Consider the following 19,000-nt stretch of genomic DNA (forward strand, 5'->3'; position numbering starts at 1 on the left):
GTAGGGATTTTTTTTACAGCAACTATAAGTGATAGGCTATATTTGCGTTTTTGAGTATGTAGGTACTTTCTGGGGTGGAAAAAATTTCACATTTTCAAAAACTAAACAGTGGCCGAAATTTAGTCAATTCACAAGAGTAAACCAACAATAACTCATTTTAATTGGCTTCTTTTAATTCCCTTTTTTTCTTTTTGCTTTTGGTAAACACGCAAAGAACGACGATTGCCATTTGTCAGCACGATACACCGCAATAGTCAGGACCGTCTCTGTTTTTGTAACATGCTCTTACATAATTTGGCAATGATGTAATTTTCAACCCTTCAAATGTTAGGGAAAAAATATAGAGGAAAACTAAAAGGCGAGTTTGCCCACATCGCTATACACAGGGTACAGTTTATTGCAGGAAATATTGGTGTTTGCCTACAAAATTAGTGGAATGCTATTTTTAGTATAATTACGAATAAATAAAAGCTACAAGTGCGGCCCCCTATATTTGCAAGTCGATATATGCAAAAGACGGTTAGTGATCTCATCTCGCACTTTATTTATGCCTGCGTTTCGAAATAGCCAATGAAAACCTGGAAAAACTCGGTTGTTTTTCGCCGCGCTTCTCAATACAAAAAAGCGAAAATGTAGGTCAGTGCCTATCTAAGATTTTGACAATAAAGATATGGTAACAATTTTGGTAAAAATTGCTTAGCCCACTACGTTTATATGTCGACAAGCAAAATCGACCTCGTCTCGTGCCGCTTTAATCATATACGCAGCGTGTGTTTCATACGGCCGAAACTGAGCAGGAAGCATAAAAAAGCGGTTACTGTCGTCGCCATTTTGTAAACAAAACAAGAATTGACTTAGATCAAGATTAAAACCACAATCATAACCAGCGATTATTAGGTAATTTGTTTAGGGTAACCCGCTTTTACCAAAACCATGCTGTTTATAACCGTGCAACTTCAAGGTAGAACGTGTGATCAAGGCCGACTGAGTTTTTTTCGTAAACAATAACGTGTAAAGCATACGTACCCTTCGGAACCCAAATAGTCCACTTCTCTAGCGTGAAAGTACTGAGACATATCCAGACCGGGCCCCCCTAGGGGCTTACGCACTTGCACAACACACACAATTGTCCGTCATGTACAAACAAACACGGTAAACAGCTGAGAACTAACTGACGCACTAATCAAAAGCAGTTACATTAAGGGGCTTCGGGTCCTCTTCGTCGATCGTCGGGTGTTATGAACAGGGCCGTACTCTAGGACTTTCAAATAAAGCTAACGGAAAAGTGATATTTACGCTTTTTTAGTGCCGGTTTAAAAACAAAATTGACTAAAGCTTTATGCCCATGTCTTCGCTTAGTTTTAAGGTTGGGTAAAAAAGAAGCTAAGGTGTTTTATAACAACACAGGCTCGTGTCAAGTTCTACTCTGCACTGCAGATGCCACATACTGTGACACCACTGCCACAAATGATTCATAGGTCGCAAGAAAATGGAAATTTCTACGCTCTTGTCGTTTGGCGGGAAATGTGTATCGACTGCACATGACCCTCTTTCTTTTTTTTAAATGTATTTAAAATTGAGGAAGTTTTCAAAAATGTGCTTCACCTACATTTTATCTTTAGTCTTTCCTGATATGGAAAGGGTCGAATCTTTGGAAAGAAACTAAAAAGACTCTACAACACTGAGCGAGGGCTAGAGGGCTCTGGTATATCCCAAAAAGATTGTGGGGGTCGGGGGAGGATCTAAACGGCTCTCCTCCATTTTTTGCCGCATTTATTAAAAAATGGGCTACCTACTGTTTGCGTTTTGTCCGTCCATATGTCCGGACCAACTATTACATTTCATCGTCTTAAGCCCCCCCCCCCCCATCCTCGAACTCTTGAATGATTTCCTGAGATACAGTTCATAAGTAACCATTGAATAAGTAATTGGTATAACTTTTACATGAGACAACCATTGGTCTCCGATTTTGCACACGCATGCCTTTAGTGGTGCCAAGTAAAACTTTTGAGTTGGGGGGTGGGGGAGGTACGTTCTGGACTACCCGCGACTCCTTTTCGACATCACTGGGTGTCGGGGCCGGAGGTGGGTAGAGGGGGATAAAACTATTGTTCTTGGAACTGTTTGAAATTATGGATTCTACGGGCCAAACTCTATAAGAAAATGTTTTTTCCCGGTCGATATCCGACAATTTTTTTTACGGCCTCAAAAAAAGGCAGTGTATAACCTTCCTTTTTTACCAAAATATGACTGCTCCAAAATTTCTCGGGAAAACACTTTTTCTCACTAATTTTGGTGCGTAGAATGCAAAACGATTCGTACTTTTTCGATCAGACCTCTCAATCAAAAGTTATAGACTAAATACAAATTTGGACAAAAAGTTCAAAGGGCTGTAACTTTTGATCTAGCAGTCCAATCTTGGAACTGTTTGAAATTATGGATTCTACGGGTCAAATTCTATAAGAAAATGTTTTTTCCCGGTCGATCTCAGACAATTTTTTTTCCGGCCTCAAAAAAAGGCAGTATATATAAACCTTCCTTTTTTACCAAAATACGACTGCTCCAAAATTTCTCGGGAAAACACTTTTTCTCACTAATTTTGGTGTGTAGAATCCAAAACGATTCGTACTTTTTCGATCAGACCTCTCAATCAAAAGTTATAGACTAAATACAAATTTGGACAAAAAGTTCAAAGGGCTGTAACTTTTGATCTAGTAGTCCAATCTTGGAACTGTTTGAAATTATGGATTCTACGGGCCAAATTCTATAAGAAAATGTTTTTTCCCGGTCGATCTCAGACAATTTTTTTTCCGGCCTCAAAAAAAGGCAGTATATATAAACCTTCCTTTTTTACCAAAAATCGACTGCACTAAAATTTCTCGGGGAAACACTTTTTCTTATTAATTTTGGTGCGTAGAATCCAAAACGATTCGTACTTTTTCGATTAGATTGCTCAATCAAAATTATACACTAGAAACCAATTTCGACAAAAAATTCAAAGGGCTGTAACTTTTGATATAGTAGTCCAATCTTGGAACTGTTTGAAATTATGGATTCTACAGGGCAAAATCTATCAGAAAAAGTTTTTTCCCGGTCGATCTCAGACAATTTTTTTTTACGGCCAGTTCTGTACTACCCGCGACTCCTTTTCGAGATCACTGGGTATCGGGGCGGGAGGTAGAGGGGGATGAAACTATTGTTATCTTTCATTGTATTGTAATTAACGGTCTCAACAAAAGGCACTGTTTTCTATCAACTACCGCCGTTCTTTCTGACCCCTTACCAAAAAAGTGGCTTGTGGGGGACTGGATTTATTCTAATTCTAATAAGAAAGGTCTCAATAAAATGAATTAATTTCTACCAACCAACTAAATATGTAATTCCTTATATCTCAAGAACAGATTATCAGAGGAGAGTACTCACAAAGGCAAAATGAATCGTCTGGACTAGACATATAGGTATTGGTGAAGTAGAGGTGTTTTGTACGCTGAATGAATGTAGTTCCTTTCCCAGAGGTTAGCTTTTCTTTTAATATATTGTATTTCTATTGTTATATACAAACTTAAGGGGGAATAAAAGCGTATTATTATTATTATCTTGAAAATGAAATGTGGAAAGAGAGAGTACTCAGCAAAAGAAAGTAGACCGCCAGGACGAGACATACCTACTGGCCCTTTAAGTTTTTCATATATAGTTCTCAAATTACCTTCTTCTTTATAAGCATCTATTAGTAGCTCACGTCCTCAAAATTCTCCTCAATAGTAGTCACGTTCATCTCCAGATTCCTTCAGGTTCGTATCAAATTCGCTCATTTCTTACATCTCATAAAAGAAACAATATTGTTCCTCTCAGATTCAGTTCCTTCTTCAGTTTTGATTCATGCTGTCCCAAGCTTCCCCAAATATTTTAACAAACTATTCCTAAGTTACCCAGACGTTCCGCTTAAGTTTTCCTCACATACGTTATCCATCATATTCTTCTGGTTTCTCTTAAACGGTTCTCCATTTGCTTTCCTTTAATTGCTCCTGTCAATGTCATCATTGGTACAGTGTTGTCTCTCTCACACTCATATAATACTTACTGGGTTTCATTCTAGATTATATTATTATCAGAAGTCAAATTCGCAATAACTTTTTTCCATACCAGTATATAGCTCTCTAAAGAGAAGTCTTTAGAGAGACTCGCTTTTATAGATCCTTTCCGAGAACTCCATTGGATATTGTAGTTTTCGTAGCTGAAGCACATATATGACATAGGAATGCCATTTTTTAAATGAAACGTTTAATGCTACCTCTTCATTAATAAGTATATTGAACAGTTTTATAAAAAAAAGCAATAAAGCATCATATAAGTGAATATACAATAAATACAATAAATAACCAAAAAAATAACATATCCTGCTATGTACTAAGTTGGCTTAAATTCAGCTTTTTAATACTTAATTGAGAGCAGTAGAAGTAAGTAAAGCAACACCGCGTTCATAAAAGCTATGTGGATCTTGACCTGGTGCGATAGTTAAATCAACTGTAAACAACAGTTCAGTACGTGTGGAGTTTAAGTAGACTGGTAACGAGAGGCGACTGTCGGATAGTTTTTCTTCGCCTGTAATGTGAATCCACCGTAACAATGTTAGCGGTAGATCAACCATTATGCTTGAAGTTAGCAGCAACTGATTATTTTTACACTGCGCCCCCTGCAGTTTGATACCTAAAACTAAGTTTTAATACCCACATGTAGACGTTGGTTGGGGATTTACCCGTCACAGCGAAGCAGTCGGTAGGAATGCTATTTTTATCGGACGAGTCTGTAATTGTTACCTCCAGAACTAATTCTTCTAAAGACCAGCTGTTAGCCTGGGCTATGCATTGACGTGTTGCAGTAATGTACGCTTCAGGATTGAGTAGACCTCCAAGCCACACAGGTAGACTCTAAGAAAGTCATGTAACATAAAGAATGTGGTTACCTAGTTACCTGTAATTCTTTAGCACCAGCAGTCGATACTAGATGAGACACTTGTTGCAATTGTTTTACTCTTTGGCTAAAGTCAGTGATCCACTGAATCACTGTACATCCTCGTGGGACCGTGTATCGTCTCCAATTTGCTGGCAATATTCCTCTGACTAATTCGGATAGCATTGTTCGATGGTAATTTGTTTGTTTCTTAATTCCCTGCAAAAATTTGTTTAACAACCAACAGATGGCAGCAAAAATTGAATTTGGTAAATCAACATACCCGACAAATTAAAACAACATCGTTTAGATCATGAATGACGTCTTGCAGTAGTTTAGCGCCGCAATTAACTTCCCTTTCGAAGTATCGGTACAATGGATCTTTGATATTCTCAATGGTACGCCTGAGAGTCTAAAGTTTAAATGTTACAATTGTGACTAATTAAAATATCGCAAAAACCTGTAGAGATTTAGGCAAAAGTTGTAGCCAAGTTTCGGCGGAATTATGCAGTGTTTTCATCCACGACGGTCGCCCATCTATTTGGTCAGGGCTTGTCGGGGAGACCTCTTCGGAGTAAGCCAACTCATCGTCGTCTTCTAGCTGCTGCATTTTAAGAAGTTTCCCAACCAAATCGGTTCCTCTGGTGGTTAACAACACTTTCTCTGCATTATTCGGCAAACCGAGCCATGCGGGTGTCTGTCTGTCAGCTAGTGTCTCGACCCATTTCAAGAAATGATCTCTGCGTGTACCATCGGGCATGATAATGTGACGGTTACCGCCCGGACCGCCGTCGACATTTGCAACTAGCGCAAAGTCGGATTCGAAACTTCTTGGGGTGAATAATTTCATTAAGAAGGAGTGTAGAAGTCTTTGATCGAAGTCGTTATCGATTTTTCCGCCGTAGATCGATTGTGAAAGTAGGGTTACTAAGGCCTCCCATGGTACTTTTTCTGGGGGTAAATTGGTACGGCCCTAACCAAAGAGAGCACATTATTTTGGTATAATCATAAAGACCATGTTAGTCTTAAGATTCCTGTACAAAGCAACTGTAAAGAAACAGTATAATGAAGGGCTACAGAACACAACAACCCTTAATTACAATCCGCCTTCAGATTATTGCATCCAAACCTATCAAATCTTAATCTTTAAGTTAGTTTCTGTTTTTCTTCATAATGTCACTTCATATTCCACTACTTACACTATGATTTGAAGTACTTACCATTGCAGTTGTCTCAATCCATGTATCGAGAGTATCACATGCAACTCGCAGATCAGACTCATTAAATTCGTAATGCTTTGCCCAACCTAAAGGTGTGTAACGGAGTCGTTCCTGAACGATCGCGTGGAACCATGCCAGTAAGAAGTATAACCGAGCCCGTTCGCTAGGAGCTCTCATCATTCTACTCGCAGGAACCTAAAAGATAATTGCTAGCAGTGTGCCCTTGGCCGAACATGAGCCTTACAGTGCTAAATGTCCTCAGTAGGTTTGCTCGAATACCCGGAGGTGGTTCAAAAACGAAGATTCTGCCGGCTCTAAGCAAATTAACAGGTACTTTAGGATTGATTTCCATTGTCAAGAATAATCTAAATCCGGAGTGCGGTTGTAGGGAATGTAATTTCTTTTCCAATTGAACAAGCCACTGAGGAGCTAAATGCACATTCTTTAGCAACACCCATTTGCCCGTCTTGCAAGCCATATTAATAGCTCTATCTGCTTGGTTAAAGCCTTCGGCCGAACCAATTGCGATGCTGGATATTTGCTTGTTCAATTCGGCGGCGAGATCATCAACGCGTCCCGATGCGTCAAAGCCTGGAACCGAACACAAGAGCGCGGGAACACTAGCTCGCAATTCTTTCTCGACGCAGGCAGCGAAATCCAGCTCTTTCTCTGCGTTCGGCATAAACTCATCGCCCAAAACGGACGCGACAAAAAGTTGCGCAGCCGCGATTACGCGATCTGGCCGGAACGCTTGAATGAGCAGCAGCTGGTACATGGACGACCCAATGAGACTAAGCGGTTTTTCTTCCATCCACAATCGCGGTACATTCTGCTCGGGAGTTCCCTGCTGCAGCCAGGCCGTAAATTCTGGCATTTCATTGATATTTGCGACCAGTTTCTTAAAGGCGGGAAGTCTAGAAAGATTCAAAATAATTCGGTTTGCCAATTGTCAAGGCGCACAAACCGTGAGGAAAGCCTGGCCAAGGCTTCGTGCTGTTCTTGCGTCAAATTGATGGTGTTAGCCACACGTGACATGTCCACCACACCCTCCTTTCCACGTAAGAAGAAATTAAATTCTTCATCTAGGTTAGGTTCGTTTAGTGCACCCTTCAGTTGGATGCGACAGAGGAGAAGGGCGAATGTCACACGGTCAGTGTGCAACATCCCTCTCGCTACTCTTTCATAGCACACCTAAAATATAAATCAAATATAACATCACCAATTGATCTGATTTATTATAGTCAACAGCAGAATGTTCACATAACAAAAACCCAAATTTGAAAGTTCATGATGTTTTGCAATTGATCTGAAATCCCATGTAACAATGTAGTCCAGGTTATATAATATTTTTGTATGAAAAAAATTAGTTACCGGGCGAAACCGGGTTTTTCAGGCAGGTGGAATGAATAGAAATTGGGAAAAAATAATTAAAACAGCTGAATTTTTCCGCGGGTGAAATCACGGGGGTTGAAAGGGGTGGAAAGTGGTATTTTGCAAATTGTGGTAAAACTTTTAGACGAAAATGTTAAATGTAAAAGTTATAGAGATTAAAAAAATGAGCAACTTTTGTATCTGCACTATTTTCACATAACCTTCAATTTTCCTAGAAAAATCGGAAAAACTGTTTTTTTCGTATTTTATTCTTATTTTTGCGAAAAAATGTCGTAGGGGTTTGAGATTTGGAGGTAACATAGCCTGTTTTATGATAAAAAGGAAGATAATTGTTTGGGCCCATAAAGTTGAACCGTTTCCAAGATCTCACGATTTCTGTAAAAAAATCACCTCTTTTTCAAGGAGATGAAAAATCTATTTTTTTTTTCGTCGTACAGAAGTGCGCGGGGTAGCAAAATTTTCGGGAAGACTTATATTTTAATAAACAAAAATAAAAAAATACTATTCCTATAGCAAAAATTCGAGAAAATCCCCAAAAACCGGAAAAACAGTTTTAAGATATACACGGTTTTTGACATGATAAATCAACATGTTGGAGGTTAATAAAGATTTTTTCGAAATCTGTCTTCTTCCTTCTCTTTAATGTTTGCCTAATATTCTCTTTTGTTATCTTATGCTCAACTGTTTTAGTTAAAACATCTTTATTATTTCTTTTTCTGCATTTTTACCGCAATAAAAGCAATTCGAAATAAAATCGAATTATGTATCTTGCTTCCTGATTCTTGAACAATTTATTTTTGTTCACCGACTCTTCTTCCTGCTTGTTTTATAGTTGATGCAATTGCGTTGGGCCTGTTGATAAACTTGCAAAATCTGCAATAAGAACGTTGGTTTTACCGGCCAAAAGCAAATGATTTGAGATGTCAAACCTGCAGGAATAAACTTTATGGGGATTTTATTCATAATTCCTGTAAATTAACAATCAACAGGCCCAGCTTAATCCCATCAGCTGTAAAACAGGCAGGAAGAAGAGTTAGTGAACAAAAACATATTGTTCAGGGAGCAAAAGAATTCGATTTTACTTCGAATTGCTTTTATTGCAGTAAAAATGCCAGGAAAAAAAGATGTTTTAATTAAGGCAGTTGGGCACTGGGAAACAAAAGAAAATATTTTAGCAACATTAAAGAGGAGAGAGGACAGATTTACAAAACTTTTTATTAACGCGGATCCAATACGTTAATTTATTTGCAAAAAAGCTTATTTATCTACTGTCAAAAACGGTGTATCTTAAAACTTTTCCCCCCGTTTTTTCCGCTTTTCTTGAAATTTTTCTATTGGAATATTTTTTATTTTTGATTAATAAAATGTAAGTCGTTACGAAAATTTTGCTACCCCGCGCACCTCTGTACGATGAAAAAATAGTATATTAAAGTACAAGTGTCATTTGACGAAGATTGTCGCACGAGGTAGTTTGCCGCATAAGCCGCGTAGCGGCGAATGCGGCAAAAGCCGAGTGCGACAAGTAATCAAATGACACGTGTGCTTTATACTATTTTTTCTATTTCGACTTTTAAATAATAAATTATACAAATTATAAATATTGCCTTTAGGCGTTGTTAGGTAATTTTAAACTATCATTCAGTGTATGTTGGTAATAGACAAAGTTCATTTATTTTCACGTTGGCTAACCTGATTCCTGTATTTTCAAACTTCAAACTTTTAATTATTTGGTCATAATTCCATTTTGCGGCAGTTATGAATGTTATGATGATTACGGATGACAAACACGTCTCTTGTACAGTTGTACAATAAATTGTTGTTTGTTTATTTGAAATTTAGTAAAAAATTCCTCTCGTACTTTATTTACACGTTACAGGTTATGTTTAGTTTTGATTTGACGGATACCGATGACGGCAAAAAAGCGAGGGGTACCAATCCAACAAAATAAAAAAATAATACGTTTCTATTTCTTTCAGCATCATTTCTGTCTAGAAACGCACGCAAACTGGACCAATCAAGTACGGTTTCGGTATTGTTTCCACATCGAAATAGAAAATAGTTATTTGTTTCATTAGTACAAAAAATGTCAGTTTTCGGGACGAGGAAGATAGTTGCTGGACGACGCGTTAGCGGAGTCCAGCAACCTTCCGAGTACCGAAAACGCATTTTTTGTACGAATAAAACATAAAATTTTTTCTCCAACCCCCTTTACTTCAAATTATATTCGAATTTAGATTCAGTCACACTTTCACTACTATATACAAGAACTTCTGCTTTCTTGATGTCCTCACGTGTCATGCCACTCTAGTTTTTAGGTTAACTTATAATTCGTTCTTACTTCTTACTTCTCACCTCTCGCGACTTTGTAGGGAGCAAATCTTGAGGTAGATGTTCTGCCGTTTCTATAATCTCTGGCGGAGTGCAATCCATGTCGCTATCAGTTTCAGTCATTTTATTGTATACACAATTAATATTGTTATATTTTGTATTGAAATAAAAAACTTATACCATTAAAATTAATTGCAATTAACTTTTTCAAATTTTGAATTCAAAATGACAGATAATAGTGCAATGGGTCTGAAGTAGATGGCGGTACGCGCGACGGCGGATTGTATACGTATTAAAATTACGTTCACGGAATATGTAAATTACGTTACACATGGTTTAAATAAAAATAGCAAGCGTGAATCATTTTCAATACATGTACATACGTATAGGTAACATCATTATTTGCATTGAATATGCAAAAATATTTGATTTGTATGTATAGAAATATCTTACAACCTCCAATGTAAAACGATGTCAATGTGACATATCTCCGTGATTGTAATTTTTTAATTGGCCAACTTTCAAGGTCAATTTCTTTTTGGTACTAGGACCAAAAGTATCCACTTTTTGTACAGTTGCCATGGTGAAAGCGATTAATCCGTAAAACGTCAATTTTAGGTACCGAACACTGTCACAAAATAGCGTCTTATTCAGGTGGTTGGAGAAAAAATATATTTTTCATCCTCTTGAAAAAAAGGTGATTTTTTACAGAAATCGTGAGATCTTGGAAACGGTTCAACTTTATGGGCCCAAACAATTATCTTCCTTTTTATCATAAAACAGGCTATGTTACCTCCAAATTTCAAACCCCTACATTTTTTCGCAAAAATAAGAATAAAATACGAAAAAAACAGTTCTTCCGATTTTTCTAGGAAAATTGGAGGTTATGTGAAAATAGTGCAGATACAAAAGTTGCTCATTTTTTTAATCTCTATAACTTTTACATTTAACATTTTCGTCTAAAATCAATAGTTTTGCCACAATTTGCAAAATACCACTTTCCACCCCTTCCACCCCCGTGATTTCACCCGCGGAAAAATTCAGCTGTTTTAATTATTTTTTCCCAATTTCTATTCATTTCACCTACCTGAAAAACCCGGTTTCGCCCGGTAACTAATTTTTTTGGAAAATAAATCATTTTAGAGCTATTTAGCCTGGACTAATGGGCATTATTGGGTACCGTATTTGGAAACTTTAATCTGGTCAATTAAGTGAATATAATTAACCATAGTTAATTAATTGCGTTATATCATACCTCGTCTGATTAGAATGGGTCTAATCGCAAATCAGGCGCAATTTTTAGGTCAAAGGGACTGGTAATTAAATAAAGAATTTTTTATTCATTGGACGATATCAACAGAGTACGCGGACCGGCTGGGAAACCAGACTTCCATTTCCACATTTTTTTAGGAATTCTATATAAAGTAACAGCTTTAGAGGAGATCTTTTGCCTTTTTTGCTTTGTTTATGTGGGTTTTAGGCCGTTCGTAACGCGTACGGAACAGAAACATGGAATTTGATAGATATGAAGAGCTTTCAAGTGTTTAATAAGAAATTTTTCGATTTGGTCTCAGCGTGATCCCAACTAAACATTGCATTATGCGGATCACTCTGTAATTGGGCACAAGCCTGTTGAGGGCCCAGAACAAGAAAGGGATAATAAATAAATAAAATAAATAAACATGGTTTATACACTATACGCTATTCATTTTAAGAAGGTAGCGATAGAAAGCATAGGGACAGTTTGACCTTCACTGTGATTGGTTAAAACACGAGTCAGTATTACCCTGAAAAATAAAACGCTTTCTGTCTGTTAGAAGTTTCAATTACGAATTAAACTGTCGAATTGTCATTAGCTGTCAATTTCAAAGATCCAAGCGTGATATCGTTTGATTTATATTTTTAAAATTTTGTGCCGTTTTATATTTTTCCTGTGTGTGTCGATCTTCAAACACAGCGCCATCTACTACCTTCTTATAATGAATACAGTATAGTAGTGTAATACTACTACACAAAGTACTTGTACTTACCGCAAACAGATCGAATGTTATAACGTTTAATCTCGCTTGATAGTCACTTATACCTTGAAGATGAGGATTACTCAACAGAACACTGCTGAACATGTCCAAAAACATTTGAAGCGAATATTGATACAAGAAATGTACTTGATTTAAACTGTCCATTGTGAAGTACATATTACTACACGCCTACAATTAGAACGATAAATGCACTGAGAACTGTAAATAAATTAAATGTACCTGAGACAATGGAAGGTATTGATGTGAAACATTCGCAATTTCCGAAATCACTTGATCGGTTTCTTCCACCTTCTTACCGACCTCGGCTGCTTCTTGTTTCAGAGTTTCCAGCGTGGTGATAACACTATCGTCATCCAAAATTTTACCCTTTGCATCATTAAGTGCTTGCAAAAGCGACTTCTCCAACTGCCTTAACCGAAGATTAAATTCGCCTACGAAAATATGCCATAAATAATCCAACAGATGTTAAGCCACGCCTACCTTGTAATTTGAGCAAATCAGAATTCTTCTCGTCAATGTCGGGTCTTTCGGCTTTCAAAACCTGGTTCAAACACTGACTCTGTAACGAACTTCTGGTGACTGTGAAATTGACAAATGTAACACGCGAACAAATATCAGGTGGAAATTCGACAGTGGGATCTCGCGTCGAAAGGAATATCACGAACGATGGTGACAAATCAATATCCTGATCGCCTAAGGTGATCAGTACGCGGCCACCCGTACGTCGCAGCTCTTTATTTAGCACCGGGTTCAAAATTGGATCATAATTTTCAACATCTTGCACAAGCAAGGGGTTACCAAACCGTAAGGCAGATTCCAAATTTTTCCGGAAGGAGTCATCCAAAAAGCTGGTTTTTGTAATCTTTTTACTCTTAAATTCGTTCATTATAAATTCTGTAGCCTGCCCCGAAGGGTCAATAATCAACGGGTAACGGTTGAAACGCTACAAACGAACAATTAGGGACAACAAATTACATGATTTCCTACCTTTAACATTATAGCATTCTCAGTACACAAATCATCTGTAGGTAGGGCATTGGCCTGCCAACGAAGGCGCTCGTCGGGATGTGACAGATATTCTGTACGCGCAATGTCGGGTCTGAATTGTATACCTGCCTGGGCCAAGTGCTGACTCCATGTGCTGAATAGATTTTGCCGATACTGGAATAGCCACAAATTGATTAATAATAATAATACTAAACTCCTTAAAGCTAAGCACTCTATTTAGTAATTAATTATATAGTTAAACAATTGCAGGCTAATTTCTTTTCAAAACAATTAAGCTAATTGATAAGTAGAGAACGGGTCCACACAGATATGATTTATACGTACATGTTGATCAAAGTATCCTCCATACGCTATGAAGGCAGATGACAGTAGAACATCACCTATAATTGTCGACATTTGTGACCTAAATGTTTCACTTGTAGCTTCCCATCTCTCCCTCTCGATATTGAGCGACTTCAACAATGCAATCGACCTATCAACTTTCGCTTGGACATTCTCTAGATCCGTCTTAATGGCCTGCGCCTGCGCGATGAGTTGCGCGTACTCTTCCTTATAGGCGGCAATGCTATGTTCCAATTGGCTAATGAGATTCTTCACCTCCTCTCCGTGCTTCTTATTTTCGTCAGCTTGATTTTCGAGGGAGTTCAGTTCCTCTCTCAGTGGTTCGACTTTTTTCAGCATGTCAGCGTATTGAATCTACGGTCGGAAGTGTGCTTTTAGTGCGAACATTCACAGAACATGATGTTACGTACCTGTGCAATTGCCCATTTTACTAAAGGACCGCATGCATTACTGGCGTGGTTTATTTTTTCAAAATTGTAGTCTGGATTGTTAAGGTATTTCGTTCTCATTCGATCTCTCACGTCGTCCCTACGTGAAAGATACAAATATTAGAGCAGATGTAAACGAGTATATCTTTAATTTACTTCAAAATCAGTTATTTCAAGTTTTGATTTATTAAACGACTGAAGAAACTTTGTGATAGAACCGAATTTGCGCGCTGAATTCGATTTAAATAGTCGCGGTTCGTATCTTCTAAAAGGAAATAAGTAGCGATCCGAATGTATTTTTCTAAGATGCCACTGGCCATCACGAAAGAAATTTGTTTCGTTTCAATGGAACATATGTTTTTCTTTGACCTACAATCCCTCTACTAACGTGCGGGTGATTGTGATTGCAATGGCTAATTGAATACAAATCACTATAGTCAATTTATAACTTGACATGGTCTATCTGTAATATATTTAGATCATGATTAATTTCTAACGTACTAAATCCCGTCTTTACACTACTTGAACCATCAAAACCCAATTTGAATTATGGCCAGTTAATTGTTGAATATCTTTGAGACCAATATGGAAAGTTGGAAGTTGTGTATGTCAGCCTTTATGCGGCCATAGGATTTATACTTACGTAATGTCCTCTGTGGAGAAATTTGAGACAATCATATTAATAAAATTATCTCTAACAATCACAGCCCGAATAGCCTTCCAATCAGTCGCGTTTTCCCCAAGCAGTAGACAAATGGATTCTAAAGCCAACTTTACACTAGCAGGTGGATTGCCCATAGTCCTAATTTCGACCAACTGCTGTTTCTTAATTGATTTTACAGCTGGGGAGTAACAAATTAGACGAACAAGTGTAATTAATATGCCTGCTTACCATTCTGTGCATCGATAACGGCAGGTTCAACCAAAGCAAGATCCGCCATTACCTCTTTACGTTTCTGTTCAATATGAACGGTTTGTTCGGCTAACTGTTGCTGTATTTCTTGACTTTGCATTTTCTTTTTCTCTGCCTCCTGCTGATCCTTTACCATCTGTTTCAACTTCAAGTTGGCCGCATCGTTCTTCGCTTCCAGTTCCTGCACAGAAATGTTTTCATTTTTAAAACACGACCAATATCATACAAACCCTCGATTTGACAGCCAAACTCTTTTGCATTTCCTCAACTTGCTCGACAGTTTCGGCGATCTTGCTCAGACCGACGTTTAGATGTAGCTGCTGTTCTTCTAGATCTGATCTTTTTTCGTTATGCAACTTGACAAAGTGATGAATAAAGTCGAGATAATGTCTTGGTGTAATTGCCATGGTTCGGCTGCCTCTCTTAACCAGTCGTGAGTTGGCCTTGTGTAATGTTTGATGTACGTACACGCAGGCGTTAATTACGGCCTCTCTATGAGATGGAGATGTTGGTAGAAGATTGCAAGCTGCCGGGAAGAAGTCGGCCGCTTTCCAAGCTGGTTTATCCAAGTCAACACGGTTTGTAAACTCTTTACCGACTTGGAAAAGCGCTCCATCGGACCAGTCTCCAAACCAGTTCAGCACACACCTATTAAACAATGCAGGGGACGTTGCGGCACGATCTTTTAGTCCATCTGTCGACGGATTCATTGTGAATACGACATGCAAGTTGCGCATTACTTGCCCGGTGAACCACTTGTATAACTCATCGCTCGAGTCTAACATTAAACCTAATAGAAGAAAAAATAAGAATTTGAATTTCGCATAAATTATTCACCTTCTCGTTGTGCGCCCTCTTTGCATTGGGTCATAAGCGTAGTGTATTCGTCTCCTTCAAATAATCCGGGAACTTCTCCATTGGCCAACAATGTATTCATTCTCTCTAAAAAGCTGGAGTCAAGCATGTTGGATTCGTCCAAAATGAATGCGATTTTTTCGTCTTTGCAACCACTTCGGCGAAGCACCGATCGTAAATCTTCATCGAAGTCTTCAGCAGTGTATTTGTTGTGTACCTAAGAAAAGTTTGTGTAACGGGTATAACTCAACTAATGTAACTCACTTTGATTTGGAAGATCGATAGTCCATTCATCCAGGCTACAAATCGCGAAAGTGTGGTTTTCCCTGCTCCCGACACCCCAATCAACAGTAAGTGTCCTTGAGGCTGCCTAAATATCCTATCGATCCGTAACACGTGATCTAAGACCTCATCAAACAATACTAAAGGCACATCTAACTCTTCTTCATAGAACACTTTCAATCTCGCTTGAACATACTCCCTTAAGTGTTCCCTTTCAACGGGAATATAATTCTTCGATAGCCAATTACTGTACAGTATCGGACGAATGAGTGCTTTGTCAGAATTGACCGATGGGAAATGCTTGGCAGCTACTGCGTCGATATTTTCATTGGTCCACTTTCTTTCAACTTCCTCAACTAACCTATCCTGGAACAAACGCAGCGCTTCGTGCGCCCATAAACGCACTAAACCTTCCACTGACAAACTATCCAAAGGCCTAAGAACACAATTAGTCAAACCAATATTGACTATGCGTCTCTATACCTGATGGCTTCGCATATGCCTCTAACCCAACGGGTCATTTCACGAGGGGAGTAGACATAGTGAGGTTGCATGTCTTGTGTGAATCGGTCCTGAGAGGAGAGGTAGAATTCCACCATTGCGTTTGTTAACGGTTCGGCGTAACCTCGTAAGTTGGGCGCTAACCTCAACATGGCGCGTGTGAATGTGCCATAGATCTAAAACGAAATCTATTTATTTTTGCCACCCAATTTTTGCTGATTATCCGCTGTCATATATATCCGCGATTTTGGATAAATTATACCTATATTTCTCAAGTTCATGTTACAAACTTTAAGGCTCCTCTGTAGTGAATTTGTATTTCAGTGTTATTGCAATTGGTTAGACCACCAAAAATACACACTGTTACATGATCTCCTTGATCAATGCATTTACTGCATTTTTCTATAATAACACCTTCTATAAATTACGTGGTTTTCATGTAATTAGTGGACTAGACTAGCATTGTTTAATAAGTGAAAAAATGCCTATGTGTCATTTGTTATCTATTGGGCACAACTTTATGGAAAGCAAAGGGCATGTGCATCTTTTGCTTTTGGTCGCATTTCTCGAAATAGATAATTTTCACGAAGACTGACTCTTAGTCCAGTATATGCAGATAATTTTGACCTGCAAAAGGTGGTGTAAAAGATTTTATTGTTTTAAATGGTCCATTTGGGTCCAAATAACATGTATTTGAAGAGTGCTCACAAATTTTTTCCCGGCACAACTTTTGGCAGCCAAAAAACCTCAAAATTTTTGGCATTTTTTTAGTTCTTCGCTTAAAACTCGAAAACGGTCCATATTTTATGAATAACACTTCTTTAGTAAATTAAAGAAAACAAAATTATGCGTCGATAAAAAAAAAACAAACAAAATCGGTCCAATAGAAAAATTTTTACAAGCGATCAAAAAACGCCCATTTTTCCAACGAATTTAAACAATTAGTCCAATTTTAAATTGTTGGTACTTTTTGAATTCTCTGATTGATGTTCTACAATCTTTAGGGAGGTGGGCTAGTGGATTTTATCGTTCCTTTAGGAGCCACAACGCATTAAAAAAGGTTAACTCAGTTCTTTAGAAAAGTTGGAAAAAATGGGCGTTTTTTGATCGCTTGTAAAAATTTTTCTATTGGACCGATTTTGTTTGTTTTTTTTGATCGACGCAAAGAAGTGTTATTCATAAAATATGCACCGTTTTCGAGTTTTAAGCGAAAAACTGAAAAAAGTCCGAACGTTTTGAGGTTTTTTTGGCTGCCAAAAGTTGTGCCAGGAAAAAATTGGTGTGCACTCTTCAAATACATGTTATTTGGACCCAAATGGACCATTTAAAACGTTAAAATCGTTTACACCACATTTTGCAGGAATCGGCCCTTTCGACTGCTCCGCATACTGGACTATCTGAGAAAATTGATAATTTTAGATGGGAAATATACACAAACGTGTAATTTAGTCATATTTGATTTGATCTAACTAAACAAAGTGCTACGCTTCTGGTAGTTTGAAAGCATTGTTATAATACAGAGTTCATATTCAGCACTACTTATGATATAATATGTGAAGTACCTAGTATTGTACGTACCCCCCGCCCCTCAAAGGAAAATATTGTTTATGTATTTTTGGGCGGATTATTTAATAATTTTATTTATTTTTTGTTTGTGTTATTTATTGCATTTTTATTTAGGCTCATTATAGGTTTTTTTTTTATTTCTTGAAGCATCCTGATAGGATGCAAAAGGTTTTAGAAATCAAAAATTATTTCCAATGTACAGTCTCTTGTAAAAGTAATGTCCCTCGGATACCTACCACTGTAGCATAGGCAACCAACATCCCAGCCGCCTAGTCCAAGTTGGATTTGCGGGTGTGCGAGGTAGCTATCTAATGCGGTTCATTTTCAGCAGATATTCCCATTTAGCCAAACTAAATACTAGTCAGTAGAATAAAAGTGAATGCCATCGATTTATTAGCTCAAAGGATCTGCGCTGCATATCCTTGGCTTGGTGCAGTAAACATTTTTACATTTCTTACAATTGGTTTGGTGCGTTTTAAATTTGCAAATAGTTTAGCTAGAGACTATTAAGACAAAATAATGGCCTTTCACTTTTTAATTTTTTGAGTAGGTTTTCTTCTAACGAAATAAAGGTGACATTCTTGTCCTTTAATGACATTGAAATTCCAGTGTCATTAATAATTACTTGCGAGTAGGTCTCCTCATGGAATGCGATTAATTGCCCTACAAGTGCACTGTGCAACAATACCTTTCTTTTGTAACTAGCATCAGAAATTGAATGATATGCATTTGTGATACTTGGTCGTGGTTGATTTAATATCGAATTTAGTTTAGGAGAGCTTTTACGTTGCATATTTTTGAGTAGGTAGGCATATTATAAGGATATTTAGTCCAGGTTATAGGTATATTTTTGACAAAAAAATTAGTTACCAGTTAAACCGGCTTTTTCATGCAGGTGAAATGATTAGAAATTAGGGAAAAATAATTAAAACAGCTGAATTTTTCCGCGGGTGTCATCCCGGGGTTTGAAACGAGTGGGAGGTGGTAGTTACAAAAGGAACGGCATTGTCGCGCTTCCAGTGCAGATAATCGCATTCCATTAGGAGGCCCGAGTAATTAATAATGAGACATCAATTTCAATGTCAGTATAAAACGACAAAATCATCACATTTATTTTGTTAGAAGAAAATCTACTCGAAAAAATTAAAAGTAAAAGGTCATTATTTTAGCTAAACT

At 37.7% G+C, this 19,000-nt stretch overlaps 2 protein-coding genes across 10 annotated transcripts in view; both read right to left on the reverse strand.

The window, feature by feature from the left end:
* The window catches only part of LOC116158769 (myb-related protein B-like), a 33,392-nt gene extending 32,208 nt beyond the window's left edge, over positions 1-1,184 (reverse strand). For all 7 annotated transcript variants that reach the window (XR_004142808.1, XR_004142807.1, XM_031471605.1 and 4 more), the window contains exon 1: positions 1,027-1,184. Coding sequence is in view for 5 of the 7 variants with exons in the window: in XM_031471605.1 (XP_031327465.1) it covers positions 1,027-1,076 (50 nt within the window). In the remaining 2 variants the exon portion in view is untranslated. The remainder of the gene's footprint in view (positions 1-1,026) is intronic.
* Positions 1,185-4,285: 3,101 nt separating this feature from the next.
* The window catches only part of LOC116158767 (dynein heavy chain, cytoplasmic), a 41,954-nt gene continuing 27,239 nt past the window's right edge, over positions 4,286-19,000 (reverse strand). For all 3 annotated transcript variants that reach the window (XM_031471597.1, XM_031471599.1, XM_031471598.1), the window contains 20 exons: positions 16,241-16,434; positions 15,740-16,193; positions 15,458-15,692; positions 14,851-15,410; positions 14,600-14,801; positions 14,351-14,549; positions 13,690-13,807; positions 13,262-13,633; positions 12,917-13,090; positions 12,410-12,872; positions 12,149-12,360; positions 11,921-12,097; positions 7,135-7,361; positions 6,415-7,084; positions 6,171-6,365; positions 5,411-5,923; positions 5,234-5,362; positions 4,972-5,169; positions 4,757-4,928; positions 4,286-4,707 (listed from right to left, as the gene is read on the reverse strand). In XM_031471597.1, the coding sequence (XP_031327457.1) occupies positions 4,439-4,707; positions 4,757-4,928; positions 4,972-5,169; positions 5,234-5,362; positions 5,411-5,923; positions 6,171-6,365; positions 6,415-7,084; positions 7,135-7,361; positions 11,921-12,097; positions 12,149-12,360; positions 12,410-12,872; positions 12,917-13,090; positions 13,262-13,633; positions 13,690-13,807; positions 14,351-14,549; positions 14,600-14,801; positions 14,851-15,410; positions 15,458-15,692; positions 15,740-16,193; positions 16,241-16,434 (5,733 nt within the window). In that variant the 3' untranslated portion in view covers positions 4,286-4,438. The remainder of the gene's footprint in view (positions 4,708-4,756; positions 4,929-4,971; positions 5,170-5,233; positions 5,363-5,410; positions 5,924-6,170; positions 6,366-6,414; positions 7,085-7,134; positions 7,362-11,920; positions 12,098-12,148; positions 12,361-12,409; positions 12,873-12,916; positions 13,091-13,261; positions 13,634-13,689; positions 13,808-14,350; positions 14,550-14,599; positions 14,802-14,850; positions 15,411-15,457; positions 15,693-15,739; positions 16,194-16,240; positions 16,435-19,000) is intronic.

Source organism: Photinus pyralis, unplaced genomic scaffold (assembly GCF_008802855.1).
Source record: "Photinus pyralis isolate 1611_PpyrPB1 unplaced genomic scaffold, Ppyr1.3 Ppyr1.4_LG1, whole genome shotgun sequence".
In the NCBI taxonomy this organism is placed as follows: domain Eukaryota; kingdom Metazoa; phylum Arthropoda; class Insecta; order Coleoptera; family Lampyridae; genus Photinus; species Photinus pyralis.